At 49.4% G+C, this 13,200-nt stretch overlaps 1 protein-coding gene across 1 annotated transcript in view; it reads left to right on the top strand.

The window, feature by feature from the left end:
• LOC308169552 (sodium/hydrogen exchanger 9B2-like) overlaps positions 1–4,195 on the top strand; it is a gene marked incomplete at both ends in the record, with an annotated part of 12,936 nt that extends 8,741 nt beyond the window's left edge. The window contains 3 exons of the mRNA XM_080544235.1: positions 349–485; positions 2,793–2,967; positions 4,170–4,195. Coding sequence (XP_080400361.1) covers positions 349–485; positions 2,793–2,967; positions 4,170–4,195 — 338 coding nt within the window. The remainder of the gene's footprint in view (positions 1–348; positions 486–2,792; positions 2,968–4,169) is intronic.
• Between the last annotated feature and the right edge of the window lie 9,005 nt (positions 4,196–13,200).

Consider the following 13,200-nt stretch of genomic DNA (forward strand, 5'->3'; position numbering starts at 1 on the left):
CTCTCCCTCCCTCTCCCTCCCTCTCCCTCCCTCTCTCCCCCGCTCCCTCCCTCCTCCCCTCCCTCTCCCTCCCTCTCCCCCGCTCCCTCCCCCCCTCCCCCGCTCCCTCCCTCCTCCCCTCCCTCTCCCCCCTCCCTCCCTCCCCCCCTCCCTTCCTCTCCCCCTCCCTCCCCCCCTCCCTCCCTCCCCCCCTCCCTCCCTCCCCCCCTCCCTCTCTCCCCCTCTCCCTCCCCCCCTCCCTCCCTCTCCCTCCCTCTCTCCCCCGCTCCCTCCCTCCTCCCCTCCCCCCTCCCTCTCTCCCCCCCTCCCTCCCTCCCCCCCTCCCTCCTCCCCTCCCTCTCTCTCCAGGTCTGGGGATAGGCTGTCTGGTGGTTGGTCTGACGGTGCGTGTGCTCGTCACCTTCCTGGTGGTCCACCTCGCAGGGTTCAACCTGAAGGAGAAGCTGTTCATCTCTGTGGCTTGGCTCCCCAAGGCCACCGTACAGGTGGGTGTGGCCATGTCCAGAAGGGCGTGTCCATGTCCAGAAGGGCGTGGCCATGTCCAGAAGGGTGTGGCCATGTCCAGAAGGGCATGGCCATGTCCAGAAGGGCGTGGCCATGTCCAGAAGGGCGTGTCCATGTCCAGAAGGGCGTGGCCATGTCCAGAAGGGCGTGGCCATGTCCAGAAGGGCGTGGCCATGTAGGAGTGGTTCTGTCTGGGTCTTACTGGTTCTGATTGGGTCTGACTGGGCCTTCTCAGGAGAACACAACCTAGCAAACGACCTTCTTCAACCTCATACACTCTGCTCCCCCCTTCCCTCGATGCTCTTGAGCCAACTGACAGGCCTACCATGCAAGATTCTACAGACTCAGCACAGCCGACTGAATTGTTCACAGTGGATAAACTCTACCTACAGTCCTGCGACTCCTCACAGCCTACAGTAAAGGGCCCTCCAAACTCATCACAGCCTACAGTAAAGGGCCCTCCAAACTCATCACATCTGGCTGAAATGCTGCAGATGACCTCTCAGTCTCCCCACACTCATCACAGTTGGCTGAACTGCGATCTTCAGTCGCCAGGGCAAGACAGATCGTTAGCCAACTCGTTGAACCCCCACTAAAGTGACGATGCAGCCATCGTTCTCTCACCCCACCCTCCCAAACCACTCTACCCCAAACTCCCCAAAACACTCGTCCACTACGTCCTCCTTCCTCCATCTCACGCCGGTCCTGCCTTTCTCAGACAGGTTAGAGAACATGGTGAAGACAGGAGCAGAGCTCACCCCGAGAGCTGCTCCATCTCTCCATTCTACAACACCTGGCCCCACACTCCCTGTGACGCCAGCCTCATCAAGAACACCCATCACCCCACCCCTACCCCGACGCCACAGGACACTATCTACAACACCCATCCCCCTCTCCCGGATGACACCCATAATCAATTGATGCTCTAACAGTCCCCACTTCCATAGAGTTGATACCATTGACATTCCTAATATAATGCTAGGACTTATTTGTTGCTATCCCTGTTCATATCAGTAACAGAACAGTTAACCGCAGGTCAGAATGCTTTATGCCTTCAAAATTAATCTCTGTAACCTGCCACACACAGCCCACACAGAGACCAAACACAAAACCACTCAAGCTAGCACTTTTCAATGCCAGATACTTAGATAATAAGTCTCTCTTAATCAACGACTTGATTAACTTGATGAACTAGACTTGTTATTTATAACTGAAACCTGGTTAGATAAAGATAACAAGATGGCAATTCTTATTGAGTAATAAGACAGGAGGTGGACTCGTCTCTTTCTTCCGAGACAGTTTTAACTGCAAACAGACGTCATTCTGAGAATATTTATCATTTGAATATCTTTCAGTTGTTTTTAAATGCCCCCCTAGAATCCTCTTCATAATTTTATACAGACCACCCCAATACTCTACTATCTTTTTCAATGAACTTACAGAGCTTCTCTCCATCATTACTAGTGAATTTAATGGTCTGATAATTGCTGGTGATTTCAATATTCATGTAGATAACTCTGAGGACAACAAAGCCAAAGAACTCTCTGTTCTGTTAGATGTTTTTGAACTTCAACAACATGTGAACCCCCCTACTCATAATCGAGGTCACGCTCTGGACCTCATCATCACCAAAGGCCTAGATATTTAACATGTTGTTGTAACTGACATTGCCCTATCTGACCATTTCTGCCCACGATCATCTTAGCAATTATTTGACCCAAAATGATCTCTTCGATGACTTTCAATCAGGCTTTTGCCCCCTACATAGGACTTAAATTCCTTAATGACATTTGTGTAAACACAGACTGCGGGAAAGTCTCTGTTCTGGAACCTTAGCGCTGCCTTTGACACTATGGACCCCGACATTCGAATAGATAGACTAATAACCAGGGTAGGACTTTCAGGCACTGCCTCAAACAGGTTTAGAGCCTACCTACAGGACAGAAGCTACTATGTCTCAATTGGCAACTTTGAGAGATTGTCCGACCAAATAAAAATTACATGTGGGGTTCCGCAAGGATCAATCCTTAGCCCCCTTCTATTCAATATCTACATCCATGTCTTTTTATTCATTTTTATTATCTAATTCATTATCCTTTTAAATGTTTATCTATATATATCTATATATCTATATATATATTCTATCATTTTACTTTTATTTTTTTATCTGTTTACTTTTCTCCTCTTGATCTTTTATCTTTTAAATGCTGTATGTAAAGCACTTTGACTGGCCCCTGTTGTAAGAACTGTGCTATATAAATAAACCTGCCTTGCCTTGCCGTCTCCAGGCTGCCATCGGGTCCAAGGCCCTGGACCTGGCCCGTAAAGAAGGAGACGAGGTTCTGGTGCGGTACGGGGAGGAGGTTCTGACTGTGGCGGTGCTGGCCATCCTCCTCACCGCCCCTGTAGGAGCGCTGGGCATCGGCCTGGCTGGACCACGCCTGCTGCACAGACACACAGAGGGTGAGGACACGCACACACACACACACACGCACACAGAGGGTGAGGACACACACACACGCACACACACACACACACACACACATGTACACACACATACACACAAACATGCATGCAGCAACACACATACAGTGTACACACACACACACACACACAAACAGTATACACACACACACAGTACACACACATACAGTGCTGCTTGAAAGTATGTGAACCACTTGTGCAATTACATTTTTTGTTTTGTTTTTTACCATGAAATCTTTATTTAATCAGAACCAGTCTTTTTTATCTGACATAACGAATGAATGAATGAATGAATGAATGGTCTTTATTGTCATTAATATAGTACAGGTACCATACAACGAAATTTGGGAGGGGGGGCTCCCCTGGTGCTAGGAAAAAAAACTAAAAACAAGAAGGGAAAAGAGCTGGTTTACATAAATAAAGGCTATGTACACTATCCACTATACTATACTATACAAATAAAACACTGTGCTGTACTCTATGCTATGCTATACATATCCTAACATTTCCTATCTCTGAACCTTATGTACCCGAGGGTTGTCATATTGCACATAGTGTTATTGCACATTCATTTAAAGTGTCGCAGTTTGCAGGTTTGAAATGTTCACAGTTGTGTTTCAGTATTGCACTTGATTACAATCTAGTAGCTGCCATCAAATTGTCTAGAACAGGGGCCTAGAACCTAGGTCTTTGCTGTGTTCAGGGCCTGAATGGCCCTAGGGTAGAAGCTGAGCTTCAGTCTATTTGTCCTTGCGGACATGGTCCTGAACCGCCTGCCCGAGGGCAGCCGAACAAAGTGTTCGTTCCCAGGGTGGGATGGGTCTCTGGAGATCTTGGAGGCCTTCCTGAGGCAGCGTGTGTTGTACAGCTCTTCCAGAGAGGGGAGGGGGGCGCCGATGATCTTCTGGGCCGATCTCACGACTCTCTGTAGCACTTTCCTCTCTGCGGCTGTGCAGATTTGTATTGACTAATTCCATATGTTGGTTTAGAGGGAATCGTGTGTGTAGTAGGAAAACAAAATGATAAAGAAATTAGTCCAGGTGCAAAAATAAGTGAATCTCTTCAGTCAATAACTTGTGGCACCTCCATTAGCAGAGATAACTTGGAGTAAAAGTCTGGTATATCCACTAATCAGTCTCTGACATCTGGTTTGAGATATGTTTGCCCACTCCCCCTTACAGAAGTGAGCCAATTGAGTGATATTTGAGGGGTGTCTGGCATGAACTGCCCGCTTCAGGTCCTGCCACAGCATCTCAATTGGATTTAGGTCAGAATTTGACTTGGCCAATCCAAAACACAAATCTTCTTTATCCCGAGCCATTCTTTGGTAGATTTGTTTGAATGCTTTGGGTCGTTGTCTTGTTGAAAGACCCATTTTCAGCCCAGCTTTAGCTCCTTGACTGCTGGTTCTGTTCAAAACTGTCCTGGTATATCTCAAAATTCATATTAATTAATGGCTGCTTTGTATATAAAGGCATGTACATCGCTAGGCATGACAGAATTGTTGACTTGCTGGTTAAGGACATGCTCTCTTACGTTACAACCCCTGTTAAAACATATAAACACTCAAGAGTCACAACTGCCATGTTCAATCTGTGCAATAATAGTTCTGATATTTTCTCAAGTGTCTCTGCTAATACACCGGATGTTGTTGTTGTCGATGAGGACAGTAGAGATGTGACCATCTTGGAAGTAAGCTGTGCGTTCGACTGTAATTTAGAGGAGGCATTTCTCTCCAAGGTTGTGAAGCATCAACCACTCAAAGATGTAATTGAACAGCTTGGTTACAGACGTAAACTGCTTGGGTTTATATTTGGAAGCCTTGGAAGTGTCCACAGACTAGTGGTCAGGGGTTTGCAGACGGCAGGAATCCCTGAGCCTAAAGCGAAGGCCCTGGCAAAACTCTGCTCAATATCTGCAATGGAGGAGGAGGTGTTACCTGTCTTACACTCAGACTGAAACACATATGGAGGAGGAGGTGTTACCTGTCTTACACTCAGACTGAAACACATACGGAGGAGAAGGTGTTACCTGTCTTACACTCAGACTGAAACACATATGGAGGAGAAGGTGTTACCTGTCTTACACTCAGACTGAAACACATATGGAGGAGGAGGTGTTACCTGTCTTACACTCAGACTGAAACACATATGGAGGAGAAGGTGTTACCTGTCTTACACTCAGACTGAAACACATATGGAGGAGAAGGTGTTACCTGTCTTACACTCAGACTGAAACACATATGGAGGAGAAGGTGTTACCTGTCTTACACTCAGACTGAAACACATATGGAGGAGGAGGTGTTACCTGTCTTACACTCAGACTGAAACACATATGGAGGAGGAGGTGTTACCTGTCTTACACTCAGACTGAAACACATACGGAGGAGGAGGTGTTACCTGTCTTACACTCAGACTGAAACACATACGGAGGAGGAGGTGTTACCTGTCTTACACTCAGACTGAAACACATATGGAGGAGGAGGTGTTACCTGTCTTACACTCAGACTGAAACACATATGGAGGAGGAGGTGTTACCTGTCTTACACTCAGACTGAAACACATACGGAGGAGAAGGTGTTACCTGTCTTACACTCAGACTGAAACACATATGGGGGAGAAGGTGTTACCTGTCTTACACTCAGACTGAAACACATATGGAGGAGGAGGTGTTACCTGTCTTACACTCAGACTGAAACACATATGGAGGAGGAGGTGTTACCTGTACCCTTAGACTCAGACTGAAACACATTGAGCAACCGAGTGTCCTATGCTGATGCATCTACTAATGTTTGTGTTCAAGAATTTTATTGTAAAATGTGAACGCAAATAAAGATACTAAAATGTGTGTGTGTGTGTGTGTGTGTGTGTGTGTGTGATTGACAGGTGAGTCTGAGGGGGAGGAGGCATCATCGCAGCAGAAAGACAGCGTCACCTTAGAGAGCAAGCTATAAGCCTTCTGATTGGACGGCGGCACGACTCAGCTCTTGACTGGACGGAATGTGTGAAGTGTGACGTCCTCATCATCTACCCACAATGCATCAGCCGTGGCAGGACGTCCAGACCACACCTCTCCTTTGTGTAGCTAACTGCTAACTGCTAACTGCTAACTGCTAACCTAGCGATGTTCCGACACTTCCTGTTGAGCTGGAGGGGGTGTGTCCTATTGGCGGTGCAGACACAGTGTTGTGTTACCATGGCAACGTGTTAAACATCATCATCACCACGAATAATAAAATTGTATTTGTTTTCGTTATAAACATCTGTCCTGACTCGAGCCATCTCTACTGTAGGGGAGGCTGGGGGAGGTGGAAATTAGAGGTTTGGAGGGGAGGCTGGGGGAGGTAGAAATCAGAGGTTTGGAGGGGAGGCTGGGGGAGGTAGAAATCAGAGGTTTAGAGGAGGGGAGGCTGGGGGAGGTAGAAATCAGAGGTTTAGAGGAGGGGAGGCTGGGGGAGGTAGAAATCAGAGGTTTAGAGGAGGGGAGGCTGGGGGAGGTAGAAATCAGAGGTTTGGAGGAGGGGAAGCTGGGGGAGGTAGAAATCAGAGGTTTAGAGGAGGGGAGGCTGGGGGAGGTAGAAATTAGAGGTTTAGAGGAGGGGAGGTTGGGGGAGGTGGAAATCAGAGGTTTAGAGGAGGGGAGGCTGGGGGATGTGGAAATCAGAGGTTTAGAGGAGGGGAGGCTGGGGGAGGTGGAAATCAGCCCTTCAATAATCTGTCAACAACTGAAAAATGACCTTGCCTGACATCTGACACCTAGCTAGCTGAGAAATGCACTAACTGTGGTGCAAATGTTAATAGTGATGTGAGAAATGCACCAAAGCGACTGAGAAAAACTGTAATGACCCCACCCATGGCTGTTCTGGTGTTAATGACCCCACCCATGGCTGTTCTGGTGTTAATGACCCCACCCATGGCTGTTCTAGTGTTATTGACCCCACCCATGGCTGTTCTAGTGTTAATGACCCCACCCATGGCTGTTCTAGTGTTAATGACCCCACCCACGGCTGTTCTAGTGTTAATGACCCCACCCATGGCTGTTCTAGTGTTAATGACCCCACCCATGGCTGTTCTGGTGTTAATGACCCCACCCATGGCTGTTCTAGTGTTAATGACCCCACCCATGGCTGTTCTAGTGTTAATGACCCCACCCATGGCTGTTCTGGTGTTAATGACCCCACCCATGGCTGTTCTAGTGTTAATGACCCCACCCATGGCTGTTCTAGTGTTAATGACCCCACCCACGGCTGTTCTAGTGTTAATGACCCCCACCCATGGCTGTTCTAGTGTTAATGACCCCACCCATGGCTGTTCTAGTGTTAATGACCCTACCCATGGCTGTTCTAGTGTTAATGACCCCACCCATGGCTGTTCTAGTGTTAATGACCCCCCCCATGGCTGTTCTAGTGTTAATGACCCCACCCATGGCTGTTCTAGTGTTAATGACCCCACCCATGGCTGTTCTGGTGTTACAGTTTTTCTCAGTCGCTTTGGTGCATTTCTCACATCGTACCTGTACATACTGGTGACGGATCTCCTTCACTCTGTCGCTGTTCCGTTCAAATGGCACATTGTACAATTGTTTCATGCGCATTTCATTTCTCCTGAGCACTCTGTCAATTGTAGCAATTGAAACAGATTGAATATTCCCAAAGATATTGTCATCCTCTATAACAGCGCTTTGTATCTCTCTCAACCTTATGGCATTGTTTGCAATCACCATTGCACAAATGGCTTCCTCTTGTTGTGGAGTAAAAAGGGGCCCTTTTCCACCTCTGCAAGGTTGTCTTGCCTTGTCTGTACAGTAAACATGAGATATACTGCTTTAACCCATATTACTGTAGTGTACAATAACAGTGCTTCCCACTTGTAAAATGCTGCAGTACAGTACCATACTGTAAATATGGCAAATCTTTACTGTAACACTACTTTACACTACAGTACAGTACATCTGTGCTGCAGTAAAGCTGTAAGTCTAAATGTAAAATGTAAAAAGTGACAAGTTCTTGTCCCACTGTAAGCTTCATGTATGACACAATAACAGTAGTGCAGTGCAGATTTAGTGCTGAATTACTGTCCAATATACACACCTGTTCTCCTGACAAAATGCTTGAATAATTTAATTTACAGTGGTTCTCCCAACATTTGGCTGCACCCTTCGGCCAGCCTCAGCCATTGTGAGGCCGTGATTGACAACATGGTCCACAATTGCCCTAATTTCATCAGGAATCTGCCTATGTACTTGGCCTCTTCTTCCTCTTCCCCTGTTTTGTCCCCTTCCCCTTCCTCCCCGCATCCTCGCCCCTCTTCCACGATGCTGACCTTCTATTTCTGTGTCACAGTATTGTCAAAATGGTACACACTATGTCCTGCTCGGTTCCTATATGCTTGCCAATTGAGGGTTCATGGGACTCAGCTCTGATTGACTGTGGAGAAGTGGCTTATCATTGGTTACAATCAATGCTTCACACACTCCTCCTCATCAGTGAAAGCTGAGAGAAATAGTTTTTTCAGGAAAAAATGTATAGAATTTGCTTGACAGATTTTGACAACTTGTTCAACATTTTTGTATGTAATGACTCAAGCAATGAAATGAGGACTATTAGTTTTATAGGGAATGACTATTCAGCATCCAAAAGTATAGTTAATTTTGACTGACATGACATAAGCAAATGAATATGTTATAAAACAGCAGAGAATTGTATGACAGCAATTGATGCATGTCCAAAGCATTTGCAATTTGTTGGAAGGAATGAGAAACTGCTACTATGATGTGCACAAATGACTTAATGTTGTGGAGGTTGAACTAACAGTTATGAGAATTTCAATTCTGATCAGAGAAATGCACCAAAGCAATTGAGAAAAACTGTAACACTAGAACAGCTAATCTCTCAGAGGCACCTCCATCTAACAGCCTCTAGGGGGCAGTGGAATCTCACTCCTTCCCTCCTTCCATCCTTCTCTCCTTCCTTCCTTCCTTCCCTCCTCCTCCTTCGTGACCAATATAATGATAAATAAACCCTGAGCTTGAATTTTAGTTCTGTTGTCTCTCTCTCTCTTTCTTTGTCTCCCTCTCTCTCTCTCTCTCTCTCTCTCTCTCTCTCTCTCTCTCTCTCTCTCTCTCTCTCTCTCTCTCTGTCTCTCTCTCTCTCTGTCTCTCTCTCTCTCTGTCTCTCTCTCTGTCTCTCTCTCTCTCTGTCTCTGTCTCTCTCTCTGTGTCTGTCTCTCTCTGTCTCTGTCTCTCTCTCTCTGTCTGTCTCACAGTCTCTGTCTCTCTCTCTCTCTCTGTCTCTCTTTCTGTCTCTCTCTCTGTACTGTATGAAGCTTCTGTGTGTAGAGTGAAACAGCTGCCAGCGACGATACTGATCTGAATATCAAACCATCATCAGATGTGTGTGTGTGTGTGTGTGTGTGTGTGTGTGTGTGGTTGAGGGGGGTGTATTATAAAGATTATAGACAATAGAGTTTGAGTGTTGGTTACATTCCTCTCTATCGACACTCAACCAATCGGAGCCTAGAGGGGCATTATGGGTAATATCCTCTCCTGAGAGACAGGGGGGAGAGGGGGAGGGGCAGAGGGGGAAAGGGAGATTTGAACCATTTATCAGACAACGACTTACAATTCGAGACTCCAGGGACAGTCTCCCTGGAGCAGCTTAGGGCTGAGGGCTAGTACTCTATGACTAGCTAGTTACCCTGGAGTAGCTTAGGGCGGAGGGCTAGCACTCTATGACTAGCTAGTTACCCTGGAGTAGCTTAGGGCGGAGGGCTAGCACTCTATGACTAGCTAGTTACCCTGGAGTGTTACGATGGGGTAATGTGTTTGGACCCAGGCGCAGAGTAGAACAGAGTAGACGGAAGCAGGAGTATAATAACTAATAACGGTACTCTTTATTTTGAGTAAACGGAACAAATAATAACCGCCCAGTAAGCGAATAAACAAAAGAGGAGAAAACAAGTCTCCGATAAACGTTTTAAATAATAACAGGAACAAGGCAGAGCAATGTACTTACAATCGTCAACTATACTTATTTCCTAATCCGGCGAGGAACAATAAGGCTAAGAAGAATCGTATACATATAACAAACGCAACATGAAGTGAACAACCGACAACCAGAGGGGAAACAGAGGGATCTAAATAGCCACAGCCAAACAACACACACCAGGTACAAATCAGTTAATTAGGACAGACAAATGCATACATAAAACACCAGAGGGCGCCAAAGGGTCGCTCCACAATAAGGTCGCTTCCCCAACCCTTACAGTATCCCCCCCGACGAACGGCACCTGCCGTTCACCTGGGTGCCTCAGGATGTATTTGGCGGAAGTCTGTAATTAGTTTTGGGTCCAATATGTCCCTCTGAGGCACCCAGGACCGTTCCTCCGGCCCATACCCCTCCCAATCCACCAAAAACTGTAAGCCCCTACCCCTCCGCCGGCAATCCATAATCCTCCGTACTGTATAAACAGTCTGTCCATCAATGATGCGTGGCGGGGGAACAGGGGGGGGTGGTGGGGACATGGGGCAAGTGACGAAGGGTTTCAGTAGGGACACATGAAAGGTCGGGTGAACCCGCATGGAAGGTGGGAGTAGTAGTCTATACGCCACCGGGTTCACCCGCCGCACCACTTTGAACGGACCCACGAACCGGGGCGCTAGCTTCCTGGACTCGACCCGGAGGGGAAGGTCCCGGGTCGAGAGCCACACCTTCTGCCCCGGGCGAAAGATCGGGGCCGGGCGACGCCTGCGGTTGGCCTGAAGCTGGGACCGAGCCGACGCCCGCTGAAGCGCCGCCCTCACCCGCCTCCAGGTCCGGCGACAGCGACCGACGTGGGCTTGGACGGAGGGCACCTCCGCCTCCTCCTCCTGCTCAGGGAATAGGGGGGGTTGATAGCCATATTGGCACTGAAAGGGGGATAGGCCAGTGGATGAGCAGAGGAGGGTGTTGTGGGCGTATTCCGCCCACGCCAGTCGCCGACTCCACGTCGCCGGATTGCCGGAGACGTAGCACCTCAGCACGCCTTCCAGGTCCTGGTTGACACGCTCCGTCTGCCCATTGGACTGTGGATGGAAACCGGAGGACAGGCTGACGGAGGCGCCGAGGCTGGTCGCGAACGCCTTCCAGAACCTGGAAGCGAACTGAGGACCCCGATCCGACACCATGTCCTGCGGGAGACCATGCTCCCGGAAGATGTGCTGCACCACCAGGTCGGCCGTCTCTCGGGCCGAGGGGAGTTTGAGGAGGGGGATGAAGTGGGCCGCCTTGGAGAAACGGTCCACTACCACCAAGATGGTAGTGAACCCGTCAGAGGGAGGGAGACCTGAAATAAAGTCAAGGGAGATGTGGGACCAGGGGCGTTTGGGGATGGGGAGGGGTCGGAGTAGCCCCGCTGAAGGCTGGCGAGATGTCTTGCTGCGCGCACACACAGGACAGGCTGCCACAAAGGCGCGCGTATCCCTCTCCGCGTGGGCCACCAGAACCTCCTGCGAATAAAGTCCAGGGTCCTGGCAGCCCCGGGGTGGCTAGTGAGGGGCGACGCATGCGCCCATTGCAGCAGCCGTGAGCGCGCAGTCTTGGGAACATACAGCCTCCCCGGGGGTCCTCCCCCCGGATCCGGCTCCCGCCTGAGCGCCGCTCTCACCACTTTAGCGATCCCCCACGACACAGGGGCAACAATAAGGGTCTCCGGAACAATGGGGTGGGGTTTTTCCTCCCGGTCCGCCGGATCGAACTGCCGGGAGAGGGCGTCCGGCTTGACGTTTTTGGACCCCGGCCTAAAGGAGATGGAAAATTGGAAGCGTGTAAAAAACAGCGCCCACCTGGCTTGACGCGAATTGAGGCGCTTAGCCCCCTGGATGTAGGCCAGGTTCTTGTGGTCCGTCCACACCACAAACGGCTGTGCGGCCCCCTCCAGCCACTGCCTCCACTCCTCCAAAGCCAATTTAATGGCCAGCAGCTCCCGGTTTCCTACGTCATAATTACACTCGGCCGGGGACAGCCGACGTGAGAAAAAAGCGCAGGGATGTACCTTCCCATCCTTCCTGCACCTCTGGGAGAGCACCGCCCCCACCGCGAGATCTGAGGCGTCCACCTCCACCAGGAATGGTACTTCCGAGTCCGGATGGGCTAGGACCGGAGCAGAGGTGAACCGTTGCTTGAGGTCCACGAAGGCGGCCTCCGCCTCCGAGGACCAGGCGAACGTACGGAGGGTAGACCTGGTGAGGGCAGTTAAAGGGGCAGCTAGGGCACTAAAATTGCGGATAAAGCGTCTATAAAAATTAGCAAACCCTAGGAACCGCTGTAACTGTTTCAAAGAGGAGGGGCGGGGCCAGTCTAACACCGCACTAACCTTGGCAGGGTCCATGCTTAAATCCCCCCGTGTTATAATGAACCCCAGGAATGACACTGTGTCGGCGTGAAAGACACATTTCTCTGCCTTGACAAATAACTGGTGGTGGAGGAGGCGCTGGAGGACTTGACGGACATGACGTTGATGTTGAGTAATGTCTTTGGAAAAAATGAGGATATCGTCAAGGTACACAAAAACCGAATGACCAATCAAATCCCGCAGTACGTCGTTGACTAGTGCTTGAAATACTGCGGGTGCATTAGCGAGACCAAAGGGCATGACTAAATACTCATAATGTCCGTTAGGCGTGTTAAAAGCCGTCTTCCACTCGTCCCCCTCCCTCATCCTCACCAGGTTGTATGCATTGCGTAAATCCAGTTTGGTAAACACCCTTGCTCCTTGCAGTGACTCAAAGGCGGTATCCATGAGGGGCAGGGGATAGCGATTCTTTATGGAAATGTCATTTAGACCGCGGTAATCGATGCAGGGACGCTGTCCCCCGTCTTTCTTTGCCACAAAGAAGAAGCCTGCGCCAGCGGGCGAGGTGGAAGGACGGATATGACCCGCGGCCAGTGCTTCCTCTATGTATTTATTCATGGAGAGATTCTCCGGGCGAGAGAGGGAAAACAGGCGTCCCCGCGGCGGCACAGTACCCGGCAGCAGATTGATGGCACAGTCATAGGGTCTATGGGGGGGTAATTTCTTGGCCCGAGATTTACTGAACACTTCCCCCAGGTCCCAATATATCTGAGGCACCCCTGTCAGGTCGGGGCTGGAAGGGGAAGCAGGGCCAGGGGAATTAGGAAGAGGGGTGGAAAGGGGGAGAGGCGAGAACTGGGGCTGCAACGGGGATGCGAGAGTC

The sequence above is a fragment of the Nansenia antarctica genome (assembly GCF_963989245.1).
Source record: "Nansenia antarctica genome assembly, chromosome: 13".
Lineage (NCBI taxonomy): Eukaryota > Metazoa > Chordata > Actinopteri > Argentiniformes > Microstomatidae > Nansenia > Nansenia antarctica.